General features: G+C 54.6%; 1 protein-coding gene across 1 annotated transcript in view; it reads right to left on the minus strand.

Moving 5' to 3' along the window:
* The window catches only part of C4H6orf132 (chromosome 4 C6orf132 homolog), a 31,379-nt gene that overhangs the window by 6,145 nt on the left and 7,504 nt on the right, over nt 1-17,730 (minus strand). Inside the window, exons 2-3 of the mRNA XM_028511042.2 lie at nt 14,187-14,293; nt 1,843-1,918 (exon numbers count right to left, since the gene is read on the minus strand). Of these exons, the coding sequence (XP_028366843.1) occupies nt 1,843-1,918; nt 14,187-14,293 (183 nt within the window). The remainder of the gene's footprint in view (nt 1-1,842; nt 1,919-14,186; nt 14,294-17,730) is intronic.

Raw genomic sequence — 17,730 nt, forward strand, 5'->3', positions numbered from 1 at the left:
CCTGAGAGTCACATCTCACCACCCTCCTCCGCCCTGCTCGCACTCTGGCGTATCATCCCTCACTGAACTCCCTTCAGTCACCCCCTGTGAGGGCACCGTCTGTTTCTTACCGGGGCCTTGACTGATATAAAGCCAGAAAGACCAGGGTTCAAATCTCAGCCCTACCTCTTACCAAATGTGTGACCTTAAACACACTAATTAACCTTGCTGATCCTCAGTTTTATCATCTTTAAAATGGGCTTAATATCAGTGCTTACCCCATAAAGCTGTTGTGAGGGTTAAATACGAGAATTCATATAAATCCACGTAAAGGGCAGATCACATGCTAGGCCCACACCAGGCCCTCCATGAGTGGGCCTGTGGTCACTTTGGTCACTACCACCTGTGCCTGACGTGTCAGACTGGGCGGGACAGACGGGGAATGTGAGAGAGAGGAAGTCACAGGTCCAGGGCAGGGGCCCGCAGACCTACTCAGTAAAGACGTCTGGTGGACGTTTGGGAGAGAGCAATTTTCTGCTTTCTGAAGACCCTGAATCTACCACACGCCCAGCTCCCCACCTCAGAGAGCACTTCTGGAACAGACACTGGGCTGTGGGAGGGAACGGGGTGTGCAGACGGGTGAGCAGGGCAGCCTGGCACTAGAGAGCTGCGGAGCCAGGGGGCCAGCTGCGCACACCCCGCCCTTCCTGAACCCAGTCCCTGCTTCTCCCTAGAACCTGCAGACCGCCAGGGTGCCCTGGCTGCTTCTGTCTTAAGGGCACCCCTCTTTCGCCTCCCCTCCTCCCAGTTTCTAGCACAGAGTCTAACAAACCTGGGGGGCGTGCCCCTCTGAGGGGCTCCTCCAGCCATCTGACTTCAGGACAAAGAACAGAAGGGAGCGGGGAGGGGAAAATGAACACTCATCTACATCCTAAGAATAAGGAGCTAGGACACATCAGTAAAACAAAACAAAACAAAACAAACAAAAAAAACCAAAATGAAAATTAGTCAAAATGCTAGCCCTCCTGGACATTATGTTGTAGTGGGACAATGAGACAGACCACAAACACAATCCACTAGTAAATTATTACCACGTTATCAGAGGATGGGTAATATGAGGAAAAAACCCAGGAGGGGTGCCGGAGGTGCAGTTTGAACAGGGTGATCAGAGAAGGCCCCATCGAGAAGGTGACCTCTGGGCAAAGAGGGAAGGAGTGGGGGTGAGAGCTGTCCGTAGGTCCGGGGTAGAGTGGACGACACAGAGGGAGACACTGTGCAAAAGCCCTGGGTGCAGACATGCCTGGGTGCTGAGGGCACCGCAGAGGCAGGCTGGCTGGAGGAATGTGAGCGGCGAAAGGAAGCAGGCCAGGAGGCCAGGCGAGGCCAGAGTCTGGCCGTCCTGGCGAGAACCTTTCTTTTGAGTGTCATGGAAAGTCACTGGCACATTTTGAGCAAGAAGTGTGACAAGAAGTGACTTACGTCCCATGCAGCACTTCACTGCTCCCCACACCTGGAATTGCCTTTCCCACTGCTCACATGGAGACAGAGGTGCCAGGGATTAGGTGATCTGCCCCAGGGAGCAAAGCCAACGTGTGCGGACCTGGGATTCAAAGCCGGCTCTTTCCGACTCCAGGGTTCTGTCTCCCACTTCCTGCTGCCCCTGGTCCTGGCCGGCCTGGGCCCCGCACCATCCTTGCCCCTCTGGAAAGAGGCCTTACCCAACCCTGGCTCTCCTCAAATCCCACCCACTGCCACCAAGAAGCCTGGGGACTCCAGTTTTATCACCAGCTGGGGAGGTGGGCCAGATACTTGGGCCTACAGATGAAGAAAGATGGGCAAGCCTCAAGCCCGGGGTCCTCTTACCTGTCACTTCTTTGTCTGCAAAGTCTTCTGGGACAGAGGGGGTGGGCACAGCCAGTGCATGGTTCTCCTGGGCATTCTGCAGGAGAGCAGAGAGGTTAGGGGACAAGGAAAGGTGGGACGGGCAATTCCCAAATCGCTGCTGCATGAGGCCAGTTTACTGCTGCGAAGGTGGTGGGTGCACAGCCTCGTGAATATACTTAAGGATGAGAGGGCTCGTTTAAACAGCTGAATGCTATGATACAGTCAGGTCTCGTCATTCACGGCAATTATGATCTGTAAAGTTGCCTCAAGGGAAATAAAGGTTAAGTTCCTGCAAACTGTAGTCACAGAATTTTCATTGAAGGATCAATATATAACTTTGTTTAATGTGTGTTTCTGTTTAAAGACACCTCATTTAACATGTATTCTTGACTCACTGACACAGAACTCGTGGCCAGCAGCACTATAACTCACGCCTGAATGAAACATGTTTTCTCTCCGAGTCTCACCGTAGCCTTCCTGCTCTTAGGAACCTCAGACCGAAAAATGCACTTCAGCGCTAGGCATGGGGCCCACTGGAAACGGTGAAATCACCAACAAAAAGCACAGACATACAAAAATATGGCACTAAACAGAAAAGGCCACTTGTTTACAGTGCGACAGCTGAAACAAGAGGTAAACTGTCATCTTAATCCACCTCGGCTGGGACTGTGTGATCGGGGGAACAAAAATTTTACCCCTCTGCCTCTACTCACGTCCAGAGCACCTGGAATATTGATTTGGGGGCAGCAGATAAATTTTAATGAGTAGGTGAATTTCCAAACACAAAACCCACAAAAATGAGAATGAAGTGGTGTATGACTTAGACCTACATTTAAAGAAAATAAGATCGAACAAACAAAAAATGTGCCACGAGGCCGATGGATGAGCACGAGTTAAAAGCCAGCTCCCGCGGCCCGGTCTCCTGCTCACCCTTAGTTTTTAGTGGCGAGTTACAGAAAAGTGAGTAGGAAGCTGCAAACCAGAGCATTTCCGTCACTGCAATGCACTTCTGGTCTCTAAGCCTAACAGGTGTGACACGTTTACACACTGTCAGTTGGGACTCGTTAATTTGCATTCCACTTCTTTCCTCCAAACACACATTTCCATACATCAACGAAGTCCTCACACTCGTCCTGTGAAGACTGCAGCGCATTTTATGGCAACATTCAAGGCCCTCAACCACCCCACCTCCCACTTCCTGGATATCTTTTGCCTCCCACTCACCTGTCACCCCATCCTGCAAGCTTTCGCACCCCCTCCCACCACCCTTCCAACCCACTCGCATAGTTCTTGCTCACCCCAATGCTGCTGTTGGTCAGGCTGCGCACCCCCTACACCCCGTCTCCTAACAACGACACAGCTTGCGCTGTGCTCTGAACACGTGCTCCAGCTGCACCGGGCTACTCACTCACGGGCTGATGGGCTAACCCTCTGGGATTCATGGCTTAATGTACAAGAAGGGGGATTCAAGGCAGATGGCTTACGAGTATCCACAAGGTCCTGGGTTACCAAGGGTAATCTCAAAGTTATTCTTTGGTCATTTGGAGGTGACAAACGTCTTCTTATCCTTACAGAACATCGCCACGTGGAACGGCCTTAAGTTGCCATCAAGTCTCTTCTTCTGCCTCTGCGTGTCGCACATGACTGGAACACAGCTGCTCAGAGCAGGTCTCAAACCAGTGATTCCGACCCAGGGGCAGGGCTAGGGAGCGGCTGCCCAAGCGCACACGCCCATGAAGTACCTGCGCTCTGACTTTGAGGAGACGGAGGCTAGTCCTTCCAAAGTCAGGCTGAGACCTCTGATTACTCTTTTGAACACAATTGGAAAGCAGACTTCGCATCACAAGTCATGCTTTGAAGTTTGCCCGCAGCGTGATGCCCACTGAGCAGCGGCGAGGCAGGACTGGGAACGTGACGTTTAACTGTCACTCTGCACCTCCTGCGTGCCAGCCCTACACTGAGCCTTTACCCGTGTTATCCCAAATCCCTTCCCAGAGTCAGGGTGCAAACCTGGGCCTCCCAGGTCATCTTTTCTGCAAATCACTGAGAGCAATTTTCTTCACTTACAAAATGGAGATGATACTTCCTACTTTGCAGGCTCATTATGAGAAAACCAAATGAGATAATATTCCTAACCCAGGAAGTTAGTGCTAGTTGAAGAATTATGTCATCCATCCTCACCCCCACAAACGTGAAAACATTGAACAAGCAAAGCTAAGCTGCCCGGGATCTTGGAAGCACCTTCCGGATCACCCCAAGCGCTTACATACAGTTACGGATGGAGGAGGGAGATGGATGACTGAGTGGACCGGAGAAGTAATACCCGCTCTGGCTGGCATAGCTCAGTGGATTGAGTGCGGGCTGCAAACCAAAGTGTCACAGGTTCGATTCCCAGTCAGGGTACATGCCTGAGTTGCAGGCCATGACCCCCAGCAACCGCACATTGATATTTCTCTCTCTCTCTCTCTTTCTCCCTCCCTTCCCTCTCTAAAAAATAAATAAATAAAATCTTAAAAAAAAAAAGGAAGTAATACCACTCGCCCACGCCTTAATCCTAACGAACTCTGGAAACGCATCATACTCCTAAGACATCAGGATGGAAGAGGTCTGTCTCCTAAGCAGGCAGAGCTTGGGCTACTTCAGGTCCCCACATACCACAGGCCCCAGGACACACCCACCACCTCACGGCATTGCTCCAGGCGCTGAGGCGCTCCGCCCGTGTGCCACCCCTGGGGCAGGTCCCCAAGTCCAGCCTCACTTGTTCAGGAGCTCCCAGGACTGAACTGACTGCAGCCCCTCACCTCCAAACCCCAGGGGCCCTGCTCCGTCCCTTTTGTGCCCCGCAAGCTCTGGTGGCTCATTTAGCTGTCCCTACTACGTTCACCCTGGGTGTTCAGAGAAGGCAAACACAAAGTCATTTTAAAATTAGCCCTAGAAGAACAGACCTGGAAGGTGAGTGCCACTCACTCACCACAGGACACAGGCAGCTGGCATCGAGCGGGCTGCTGGGTGGGGGACATAGTTCAGTGTGCAATCGCACAGGCGGGGACAGCGTCCATCTCCACGGGTGCTGAATTTCCTGACCGGCCCCTCTCAGCCTCAGAAAATTGAGGCAAAGAAGAGGGCTTGGAGGTGGCACTGAAATGCCATGCGCGACCTTGCACTGGGTCCCGGGATGGGAGGGGTGTGCCGTGAAGGCTGTTACGGGACCGTCGGCAGTCATCGAATACATATTAAGGTGTATGCGATAATAGTATCGTACCAACATTAAATTCCTGGCTTTGGTCATCGTGCAGAGGTCTCTGCTCTTAGGTAGCACACACCGAAGTATTCAGGAGTAAAGGAGCACGATGTTTCGGCCCACTCCAGCGGTCCGGGAAGAACAGCTCGGGTGTGGAGGTTGGGGGGGGTGGGGCGAGTGAGGCCATTGTGGCAGAATTCAGGGGCCTGGGTGGAGGCTCTGGGGAGTTCTCTGAGTTATTCCTGCAACTTTTCTGCACATTAAGACTGGTTAGAGAGAAAAGTTACTTAATGTCACTAAATTGTACATTTAAAAATGGTCAAAACAGTGCATTTTATGCTGTGTGCATCTCACAATTTTAAAAAGTTGAACAAAACGATGACAAGAATACCTGAAGAGGAAGGGTTGGGGGAGACGTAGAGCTTCCCCTCCACTGGTCATTGGCGCCTCGCAGGCCCCCTGCTCCCGTCCCCCGGACCCCCCACCCCACAATGGTGCCAGCTGCCCCCGCCCTGGTGCTCGCCCTGGCGCTCGCCCTGCCAGGGGCACTTTCTGCAGTTGAGTTGCCACTTCTTAACTCATTTCCTTTTCCCAACGACCCAGTGGGACAGGTGCTGTTATCACCACCTCTGTGTTACAGATAAGGAAACTAAGGCACAGAGAAGCGAAGTGACTTGCCCGAGGACCCATAGCTACCTCTATGTCACTGTCTTCCAGGCACCTGGTCACCACCCGCACACCCAGCTTGTCCCAAAGCCCTCCTTGGCAACGCAGAATCGTCTGTCACTGACCCACAGGCAGGCTGGGCTGGGGCGGCCAGACTTAATTTCTCTGCCCTGCGCGTTACTCACCGTGTGTGCTGACACTGGTTAGGTGCCTACTGTGTGCTGGGCACCTTTCTGAGTACTTCCAGTGTAGCACCCAGTTTGTCTTCACAGTAACCCTGAGAGTCCCTTTGTTGCTTTTATTTTATAGATGAGGAAACTGAGGCACAGAGAGGCTAAGTACACTGCCCAAGGTCACACAGCTAGTAAGAGGCAGGGCCAGTCTTGGCACCTCAGAGCCTGCTCTGTGCCACCATGGCACTGGCCGCACACTTTTCCTCCAGCACAAACCGAGCCCAGGGTAGATGACTCTAGTCTTTGCTGCCCCAGCTCAGCCTACCTGAGGGCGACAGCTGATTCTTTGTACATGCCTGGCACAGACTGGCAACTTAACAATTGTTTGTTGAGTGACTGAGTTCCCAGATGTGAGTGAGGGACAGAAAGAACAGAGTGGAGAGGCGGACAGCCTGTGCTCCGGTGCCAGCTCCACCGCTCTTTAACTCGGGGCAAAGTCACTCCCCCCCCCCCCCCCCCCCCAGGGCCACCTTGCCTTTGCTGTTGGCGCTCTCCAAGGGTCCCTTCGAGCACAGCGTTCTGTGAGTCTAGGCCCATCAAGTGTCCTGTCTGTGACTTAGCTCGTCTATGCCATGTGGGTGGTGACCTGGCCACGCAGGGCCACCCCTTGATAAGAGGGTGTTGGGACAGAACCTGCCGTTGTTTCCGGATAAGAGAGGGAGAGGGGGAAGGAGGACAGCTGGGAGGCAGAGTTCCTGAAGCTGCTCTTCCAGGAGCCACACGGGGAGGCCACGCGGGCAGGGCTGGGCTGAGGCCAACGCTGGCTTCAGACGTGGGACTCCGACTGCTGCAGCCAGTCGGGGAGCTGGCTGCACCCCATCCTCGGCGCGCTTGCCCTGGGAACGTGAGAGACCCGGTGCTGCCTGCAGGGGTTGGCGTGCATCTCAAACATCCTCGGGGACACGGGGGCAGCCCCACATCAAGACAGAGAAGTGCACCAACCTTTGAGCAATGAAACAAACTGAGAGCATGCAAATGAGCACCTGAGTGGCTCTGTGGGGCCCGTCAGCTGGGGCCTCCCTCCCCGGGCCAGTGGGCAGCCAGCCATGGCCACGGCCACTCCCCGCCCTGCTGCCTCTGAGCAGCCCTTGCTCAATGCCAGGGGCAGAGTCCAGCCCTGGCCCTGCGGGCGGGGTGCTCCACATGAAACTGAGCCTCAGCCCTTCCTCTTCCCTGCACCTGGACGACGCCCGGAAGCTAAGATCACCCCACTCACCTCACAGAGGGGCACAAGCCAGCTCCCCAGCTCAGTCGGCAGCCCTTTAAAAGCCATCCCAGCCTAGTACATTGACATTATCAGCAGTGCTTGGTTGCGGGGACATTGGGGACAAAGGTGCCATTCCAAGAATATTTATTTTCTTCCTTATACTTATCTCTATTGCTAGGTTCTGAACAATGAACTTTTGTTCCCTTCATAATAAAAAATACCCAATAAAATAATTTTAAAATAATAATTTAGCCCTGGCTGGCGTAGCTCAGTGGATTGAGCGCGGGCTAGGAACTAAAGTGTCCCAGGTTCAATTCCCAGCCAGGGTACATTCCTGGGTTGCAGGCCATGGTCCCCAGCAACCGCACATTGATGTTTCTCTCTCTCTCTCTCTCTCTCTCTCTCTCTCTCTCTCTCCCCCCCCCTTCCCTCCCTAAAAATGGATGAATAAAATCTTAAAAAATAATAATAATAATAATTTAAAAATAATTCTTGCGATCAGGTGGAAAGAACGTGCGTGAACTTCAGAGTCCAGACAGGCCAGGCGGGTGATCTCAATGTGACTCCCTGGTCCCAGAGCCGGCACAGGCAGTATGTGACACACGGTCAGTAATCAATACGTGTGCCCCTCCCTTGCCTTCTGAGACTCGTTTTTTCCATCTGTAGAATGGGGGCAATCTTACTCTCCTTGTAAGCTGCCACACACCTAGAGAGGTGCCACAGAGTGAGTGCTCAAGAAAGCGTTTCCCTTGGGCTCCCTCCCCCAGGGCCTCACAGAGCCCCAGGGGCCAACAGGGGTCAGAGTCCTTGGACCCATGCTCTGGGCACAGCCCGAGGGGTGGGTCTGTCTGGTGGATCTGAATAGATGGGTGCTTCCCGTGCTGTGGTCAGGTCCCGGGGAATCCCCTGCTGCCCTTCAGGCTATAAACATCTCAGAGCTGCAGAGAAGGAGGAAGGAAAACACTATTTCATGGTGAGGTTAGTAGCCCCCTTAAAGTTTCAGAGGTGGAACCCCCTGCCATTCTACCAAGGCTCAGGGGTCAGAGTTCACCCTATGATGGCCCCAGCCTGGTCCTCTTGGCCTCCTCATGCCCAGGACACATATCCTCATGCCTGGGATTCCTCAAGATCCAGCCAAACCCCAAGGTGGGTCACCAGGGCTAGGCTGATGGGCAACACACGGTTGACCTTGGGCACAGGCCAGCTCTGAGTCTTGGCTGCACCTCACGGAATGCAGACCTCCTCCCCGGGTCCCTCCTGCAGCCTGGTTGGGGCACCTCAGGGCGGGGTGCAGAGCTGCAGGGGGTGAGGGCGATGACCCCGAGCCAGAGTTAGGGCTGGGCACAGTTGGGAGCACCACTGTAGGCTGGGGGCACAGGGAGATGGGACCCCAGGGTGAAAGCCACCAGGAAATGCCCCGGACACCAACACCCCCCACTGGGTGAAGCCCAGCCAGGTGTTTTCCTGGCTTTGAGGGGCAGTGAGCGGGTGGGTAGGGGGTCTGTGCTCCCCACACAGCAGCCTCTCTGGGATGGGCAGCCAGTGAGCATTTTCTGAAGCAGTTCCACTGCTTCCCTGCCCCAGCCTCCACCCTCTGCCATAGCTCATTCCCACTCCCGAGGGCCAGGGAATTCTGCCAAGGAGACTGTCTTCCTCTGGACCTGCCTGCCAGCCTGGAAGTGCCCTTAGACCCAGCCTACAGGGCCCTGCCTGGACTCTGTGCCACGGGGGGCCCTGCTCTGGTTCCCTGCAGGGCAAGGGGTCTGTGGGGTCACGGGGGTGTGACTAGAGAACCCAATCACCCCCTTTTTCAGGCACCGAAGGCCCAGAACTCCCTGCTTGGATGGCCCTGAGCCCACTTGGGCTTCTTCCCCGTCAGTCCTCCTCAGGGCGCTGACCCGGGGGCACATCCCTGAGCCCAAAGGGTGGCTGGGGTGGGCAAGGATGAGAGTGTGGATGGAGCTTGCATGGAGCTTCAGGCCGAGGCCCTCGCTGTGAGGAAAGGAGCCAGGTGGGGAGACGAGGGGTGGGCTGTGGTGGGGTGGGAGCGCCATCTGTACCTCCCTGCAGGTCTCGGCCATGACACACGGAGTCCATGTCCACGACACGTTCCCCAGGTGAACGCACAGAGCTCCCTCTCCCACCACCCTCCCAGCCGACGTCAGCCACACAAACCTGTCAAAAGCCAATGACGACGACTGCCCTGCCCAGCTCATCCCAGGGAGCTCCGACCCCAGCCCCAGAGGGAGCCCCGACCCCAGCCCCAGAGGGAGCCTGGGCCTCCAGTTCGGAGATGAGCTCCTGCAGCAGGGGTGGAGTCGAAAGGGGAAATCCAGCTGACTCCAGGCAGGGGTCCAGAGCAGGTGGGGGCCTGCCCTGGGCCCAGCCAGGCCTGTCTGACTCAGAGGGTGGGGTGACCCAGGGAGCTCTCACTGCCTGGGGCACCCCAGGGGACTTGTCTGGCCAGTTTCCCCATACTTGCCACATTGGCATTTTATTTTTAATTCCTCACATGTATCCCCCTGGGGATGGTTTCATTCAGACCAGGAGAGGGCAAGAGGCAACCCCAGAGAGAAGTATAACCCTCCCACGACCAGCTGTTTATCAGCTCAGCCCTGGAAAGCTACGGACAGGCTCTGGCTGGAGGACTGGGCCTGGCTTTCCCCGGGGAGTCAGAGGTCAGTGGGGAGAAAGGATCCTCCCCCACTCGGCCCGGGTCCACCCGGCGTAGACAGGACCAGACTGAGAGGAGACCCGGGATCGGTACCCTCTGCCGCCTCGACTGAGCTGTGTGATGGGGCAGAACCCTCTCTCCCTGGGCCCCGGTTTTGTCATCCAGATGAGCACTGAGGTCCTCCCCAGATCTGCAGCTTGGCAATTGTGACCCAGTTTCTCATAGCTCTCCGAGCAGGAAGTAGAGTGGCCCTGGTGGCTGGAACGCTGCCCGTGGCAGAGGTGGAAGCAGAGCTCCAGGAGTGACCCTTGTGTCGAAGGGCCTGGCTTCAGAGGGGCCTCCAGAGAGCTGACCGTGCCTCCTGACCCTTGCCTGGGCAGTTACTTTAACACAGAAAGTCACAACAGGGGAGACCCTCCCTCAGGTGAGGAGCAGGGACTGGTGTCAATTACTTGGGGATCAATCGGATCCAGACCCAGCCACCTTTTCATGATTAATTAGCCTATGGCTTCCGGGTGCCTGAGAAAGTATTTCTTAGTCCTCTGAACTCACCACCTCAGACAGGGTGAGGAGGCTCCAGGGAGGGCACAAAAGCCCCTGCTGTTGCCCTCACCCCAAATCTAGCCCTTTGCAGGCCTGTGTGGGATACCAGCAGTGAGGCTGCACTCGGAAGACGACCTAGGTCCAGACAGTTCCGAAAGAGCACGGTACTTGCCGAGCCTGTGCCTGGCTTCTTAGGGCTGCTGCCTCCCCTGACCCAGCGCAGCCGGGCCCAGGAGGTGCCCTCCCCTCGTGAGAAGGGAGGACAGGGAAGTGTGAGGCCCAGCTGGTTTAGGACAGAGTCACTCCCCACCCACTCTGACTTGGAGGGGCTGGGGACGAGTGTGGGAGGCTGTATCTGTGTGAACCACACCCTCAGGAGCTCAGTCTTCTTGCTTCTCATTCTCCCGGCCTCCTGCCCCAGCTGGAAGAAAGCCGAGGACGTGGCCCTGGCCCGACACCCAAGGGGGAGGAGCCAGATTCCCCTCAACCCAGGAACTGGTGATGAAAGATTTTGGGGCTGCTCTGTATCTTGTGACCTAAATCAGGAGCACAGAGATGTCCCAGGGATATGAGCCATCAGGCCAAAGGTTCCTAATCGAAAGGTGCCTCATAGATGGGCTTCCAGGGGCCTGAGAGGCCTCTGCTAAAATTATAAGCAAAATTGCGCACATGTGGCCCAGAGCCTCATCGTGGTCTCAGAGGGGCTGATGGCCTGAAAGAGGCAAGGAACCCTTGGCCCAGCAGGCCCCAGCAGCTGGACGGGAGTTCGGAGAGGCAGACAAGGAGATGCATGTAGTTCTGCAGATTGGTGCTGGGAGGGAAGATAAAAGCTTCTAGATGGTGGGTGGAAGGGAGTATAGGATGGCTTGAATAAAGCTTGGACCCTGGAGCCTGGCTGCAGGGGTTCAAACCCCAGCTCTGCCACTAAAGAACTGTGTGACCTTAAACAAGCTACTGCCACATTCTCTGCTTCACTTTCTCCATCTGTAAAATGGGAATAGTGCCTGTCACACAGGCTGCTCCATCTGCCTTTCCTCGTTCAGCTGGCGCGGAAGGCATGGAGTGAACTTCCCCTTCGGAGTCCAGTTCCTGCCTCTGTAAAATGAGGCTGGTGTGGACCCAATAAGCCCCTCTGAGTTGGCAGTTCTCCATGGGTGTACTCTCACCCTCACCAGGGAGGGGGTGTGAGTTTGCTGGGGAGGTCTCCATGTCCTGGGACAGGCTCTGAGGCTTGCCTGGAAGGACCACTCCCAGGAACTCCAGCCCAACCGGCCAGCCAAGCCCCCTCCAATGGCTGGCTGACTGGGGTCTGCACTGTCCCTGAGCAGGGCACTAGCTGGCCCAAACCAGATCTAACCAGAGTGTGCAAACCAGAGCTGAGGAAAGAAGGCTGGGACTCCACTAGTTACCAAAGGGAACCAAAGTGGGTGGGTGGGGCATACAGGATACCAGCCAATCAGAATAAACTCAGCTGTGCCGCATTAACCCTTTAGTTGCTGCAGGTCTGGGCGAGAGCCCAGGACAGCAGAAGCCAATTAGGGGGCAACAGCCATTTAATTCAATATTTTAACAACCAGAATAGGTATGGGTGTGTCAGCCCTGGGCTCACACCTCTGTGATTCTGAGTATGCATGCTGGGGGTGTGTGAGGGGACAGAGTGTTACCTTCGGCAACAGAAAAATCTCAAAATTATTTACTTTGCATTTATGACCCTTATAACAGTTTTATGCTGGAACAAAGGCACGAGTGACTCCTTTGCTTTACACCTCTTTGTGGGCAGTGTACTTTCTGTGTTTGTCTGTAATGTCTATTAATTGTTTTTATAAGCAGAAAATACATTGTTTAAAGGTGTATTTCCAGAGGTCTGTGTGGCTATAGCAAGGAAAATGTAAGACTCATTCTACCCCATCTAGACCCCAGGGTCTGGTTGGAGAGGTCAGACAAACAACAGGAAGAAATTGGTGACGGAGAGAGAGGTGGCAGTGCTGGGCATGCTGGTAGGACCCGCCGGTGCCCAGCCAGGGCGTGGGGCACCGGCGTCTAACAGGCTCCTGAGAACACAGGCCAGGATTTGGTGGCTCATCCCTCCAGGTGGTACAAACCCTCACCGACATCAGTAACAATACGATCACAACCAGGACCCATCCAACAGGCAGGAGTGAGCCTAGAGTTGATGGGGCTGACTGCCCAGGCGCTGGACCTGCACTGTCCGATACAGCAGCCACTGGCCACAAGTGGCTACTGAGCACATGGAAAGTCGCTGGTCAGAAATGGGGTGTGTGTGCTCTAAGTGCGGTACGCCAGATTTTAAAGATGTTGTATGAACCCTAAGAACCCTGAAACTCCAACTCAGAAGAACCTATGCACCCCAATGTTCATAGCAGCACAATTTACAATAGCCAAGTGCTGGAAACAGCCTAAGTGTCCATCAGTAAGTGAGTGGATCAAAAAACTATGGTACATTTACACAGTGGAATTCTATGCGGCAGAAAGAAAGAAGGAGCTCCTACCCTTTGCAACAGCATGGATGAAACTGGAGAGCATTATGCTAAGTGAAATAAACCAGGCAGTGAAAGACAAATGCCATATGATCTCACCTATAAGTGGAGCCTAATCAACAAAACAAATGAGCAAAATAGAACCAAAGGCATGGAAACAAGGAACAAATTGACAGGGACCAGAGGGCAGGGGGGCGGGGGATAAGGGAGGAGAGAAGGGGAAGGGTCCAGGTAAAGAACAAGGATGAATGACTGATGGACATGGACAACAGGGTGGGGATTGATGGCGGGGCGGGGTGCAGGGACAGGAGAGAACAAAGGGAAATTGGGACAACCGTAACAGAACAACAATTTTTAAAAAAGGTATTGTATGAGCAAAGAATGTAAAACATCTCCTTAGTATTTTTCACATTGATTAAATGTTGAAATGATAATCTTTTAAATATTTTGGGTTAAGTAAAATATATTATTAAAATTAATTTTACCTATTTCCTTTAAGGTAAAAAATGGGAAATTACTGGAGACACACACAATGTGTCTACTGGGCGGTGCTGGTCTAGGCTGTCCGGAGCACCCAGGCATCGCGTCACAGCGAGCAGAGCCGGTCACAGAGCAGTCTCCCTCGTCGAAGAGCAAAAGCCCACCCACAGGCTCCAAAAGGGAGTTTTTCAGTTTTTGCAATTTCAGACTTATAAACAAATCTGCCCCAAATGCCCTTCTTGCAAAGGTCACTGCTCTTTGTCCTTCCAGACAGCTCAATGTCACCTCTTCCAGAAAGTCCTCCTAGACCCCCGCTGCGGGACTGACTGCCCCTGCTCTGGCCTGTGTTCCAACAGCCTATTGATTTACCAGTGACCTGCCCAGAGAGCAGCAATGCTGGCCCAGTCATCTCCGCATCCCAGCATCTAATGCAGACACGGGGCAGGCACGGAGCAGGCGGCCATCGATGACTGTCTGTGAATATAAATCCTGCTTAGTTGGAGGCACCCACCACTGCACTGCCTTTGCGCACAGGTTCCCCGTCACCTCTCCCTGGGTTTTTATGGGTGGAGCTGACACCTCTAATCCCAGCCTTTCTGCTGTGAGTCTCAGCCTTGCCTCCTCCTCGTAGCCACCCTGGGCTGGCATCAAGAAGGAAGGAAATGAACGGAGGGTGTGGCTGATGTCCAGTTGCTCAGGGCGGGGGGGCTCCCTCATCCACGGTAGCTGAGGTAGCCCGTCCAGAGCAGACCCTCAGACCCCAGAGCAGAACTGTACTCACCAGCGGAAGGAAGGTCAGTAGGGGCCGAACTCTTGGCCGAGCTTTCAGCGTGGCTGTTCCTGACTCGCTGACCACATCAAGCCGATTGTCTCCATAATAAATCCCATCTAGAGGAGACAGGTGAGGGGAGATGGTGAGCAGAGATCAAAGGCATGTTGGCTACTGAGTTTAACCCACCCTGCAGTTCCCAGTGAGGAAAGCCAGGCGCACGGTTGGCTGTCTGACAGACTTCAAAGGGCGATTTCTTGGGGTTTTCTGTAGCATTCCTGGGGCTCTTAGCTCACAGCAGCCATCTCTCCTGAGGCAACCCCTACAGGTCTTAAGGCCTCATTCCCACAAGTCAGCCCTCCTTTTGGGGCCCTGAGAACTTGGCCAAGGCCCCAGCTACAGCTTATCTCAAAGAGAGGGGGAAGAACAAGCTGGCTTTTCTCTCAAGTGTTTGAACTTCTAATCTGGAACAAGCAGAGTAGAAGAGGCCACCTGCTGCCCCCAGTGGCCCAGCACCTACCTTCTGGACCCTTCCAGTCCCCAAACCATCAGTGGTTGTATGTATGACTGCGTCTGATGCACCCTTGAGGGCAGAGCAGAAAGAACAGGACGGTAGGGCCCACGCGACGCAGTACAAGTCTAAGCTGTGCCACTTAACCTCTCTGGCCTCGGTCTTCCCATGTGTGCAGTGGGAGTGGCGATAGTGCCAACTTTGTAGGACTGTTGTGAGGAGTAAGTGGGGCCGGCACATAGTACGTGCTCTACAAACGTGGTCCCTTTCCTCCTCCTCTGGCTACTGGGCCTGTGCTCTGAGCTGCTTCTCCTGCAGTCGGGAGGGTGTGAGGAGCCAGCCACACTTTCTCAATGTCCTATGGCCTTTAACACACATCAACAAGAATTTCACATCCTATCTCTGGTTTACACTGTCACTTCCAAGAGGCAGGGGTCACAGTGGGCCTCCTCCTCTGTCACTCACAAGCCAGGAGGGCTTGTGTGAACTTAGCAGGCTGAGAGGGGTTTCTCCTTCTTTGGAGCCAGAGGAGAAACAGAAGAAAGGTCAAAATCCCAATGAATCAGAATCTCACTGGCTGACACATTAAAGGAGAAAAGTGCAGGAAAGCCAAATATTTTACTCAGAAGAGATGGGGCTTGTCAGGGAGGCCCGAGATCAGCACACATCCATCCCTAGTTCCTACACGTAGGGCCCTCTGTGGCTCTCTGTGGGACAGCTTGGGCTTCGAACCGGACGGGGGCACTCCTCAGAGTTGCTTCCCTACCAGGCAGAGGGTCAGCGGTACAGTTAAGGCTCCCCATCCCTCAGTGGGGCCAAAACGGAGGTTTCCTGTGTATTCCACACGTCTGGCGACTCTCCAGTTCCCAGCGACAGGATTCCCCAGGCCCGGCTGCCACCAGGCTCCTCATCTGAGGCTGAGACCCGGAGGGGTGGGGCAGGGGGTGGGGAAGCAGGAGGAGAGGGCAGGTTTGGCTCAACTAGAAACAACAAAAGTAGAGATAACCGGAGTCACCCAGCAGCTACTCTTAAAGCCCACCGGATTCTCTCCGGCTCCCAGGAGTCTGGGTGTTGGCGCCAGGATCTCCTGGGACATTCTCCAGATAGTGCTGTGAAGACCTTAGATCTGATAAGGCTACGGGCCCTTAGCGGGGGCGGGGGTAGGGGGTGGGGAGTGGGGACCAGTGGGCGGCGCACTCTCCCAGGCAGAGCCTGTCTCTGATCTTCGCACAGTGCTGCTGCGGGCTGCCGCTGAGTAACCAGGGCATTAATGGCTCCTGTTAGGGTGTCTCGAGGAACTTTAGAAACAAGCAACTCAGCAAGGTAATCACTGTAATAGTAGAAATAGTACAATAATAGGTAAAACTTAAGGAACAGTTTTAACAGGCCGGGTATCTTATACATTATTGATTCCTTTAACTCTCAAACCAGCCCCACACAATTTGCACGATCATCATCCCCGTTTTACAGGCGAGGAAACTTGGGCAGAGAGAGGTAGAAGACCCTGCCTGAAGCCTCAGAGCAAGCGGAAAACCTGAGGTCTCTGGTCCACTGCACACACTTCTCCCAAAGGGGGGTTTCCTCATCCTGCTGCGTACAGGACCTGGAGGGGAGGGTGGGGGCTCCAGGGGCAGGGTAAGGGAGGCTCAGCTTGGCGGAGGAGCAGGGCTGGGAGGAGTGGGAGGTAAAGCAGCTTGCCCAGGCCCAGGCAGGGATCAGGGCGCAGCCAGGTCTGACCCACACACAGGCGGGCCCTCTAAACCCCTAAGACTCTGTGACTCAGCCTTGACTACAGCACTGTCGGGTTGGTTTGTGGCTGTTTTCAGCAGGGGAACCCTTTCTAAGAACACGTCACCCAAGGGGAGGGGCTGAGGGTGGGGGAGGGGTAGAAGGCCCAGGTGGCTCCCTCCCCACTTGGGCACTTCTTAAAAGTCCAGTTTCACTTCCCCGTTCCGAGGTGTGGCTGGGGGTCAGGGAGGGGAAGGGCACAACCGCAGCGGGGTCGGGGCGGGGTGGTATGAGAACGACTTGGCGGGCCACCGCTGCCTTTGAGGAGGCGGGAGACGGTGGGCCCAGGACTGCAGGCAAGCGGTGAAGAGGCTAGAAAACACGAGAAAAGAGATTCACCCCCACACCCCCCTGGAAGGAACAAAGTCTTGCAGACACTTTGATTTTAGCTCAGTGAGAGCAGTGTCAGACTTCTGACCTACAGAATCGTAAGATAATAAATGTGTGCTGGTCCTCCAGGGTTCAAGGTCAGGGCTGGGGTTTTCTGAGCTTCCAAGTCAAGGTCCAAAATTAAACAGAAAGGCAACAGAGTCCAACCCTGGGGATTTTCCTATGGAAGTAAGCACAGTCCGGTGGGATCACAGTGTCGGGGACACGAGAACGGGCCTCCCTGAAGAGCAGCCCCCTCCTCAACTGAGGAAGGAGGGCCAGGCCACCTCTTGAAGAAGGAAGGGATCATGAGGAGGGGAAGGGATGACAGCGGAGGCTGGACAACTTGCCCTCTGAGGACCCAGTGAGGCTGCTCAGTCAGAAAAGAGGGGCCCTACCCTAGCGCCCTGTCTGCCCTGAAACTGAGAAATGCCCTCAGTGTCTGCCTTTCCCGCTGGAAGAGTTCTCGGGGGTGTCGGAGGTTTCGAGCTTGCCACACAGAGCAGAGAGGCAGCTGAGGAACATCTGGTGGGACTCAGAGGGCAGGAAAGAGAGCCACTGTGGACCCAGACGCTTCCAGAAGAAGGGGGCAGGCACCTGTGAGAGACCCCTGGAGCAAGCCCAGCAGCCAGGAAGCCTTGGAAGACCCCAGGAGCAGGGTCTGAGCTGGAGTCTGGGCTCCAGGCGGGTCACAGTCCTGTCGAGATAGAAACTCAAGCTTCTATCTGGCGAATTCGTCTAAAAATGACACAGCGGTAAAATAGGAGAAAAACCAGGTCTGCCTCCATTTACTCAGACCTGATCATTAAAAGAATCCCAGTTTTCCCCCAAATGAAATCCTCTTTCTGTTGCATTTGTGCACAGGGTTCCTTACCTGTGATACGTTCG

The sequence above is a fragment of the Phyllostomus discolor genome, chromosome 4 (genome assembly GCF_004126475.2).
Source record: "Phyllostomus discolor isolate MPI-MPIP mPhyDis1 chromosome 4, mPhyDis1.pri.v3, whole genome shotgun sequence".
Taxonomy (NCBI): Eukaryota; Metazoa; Chordata; class Mammalia; order Chiroptera; family Phyllostomidae; genus Phyllostomus; species Phyllostomus discolor.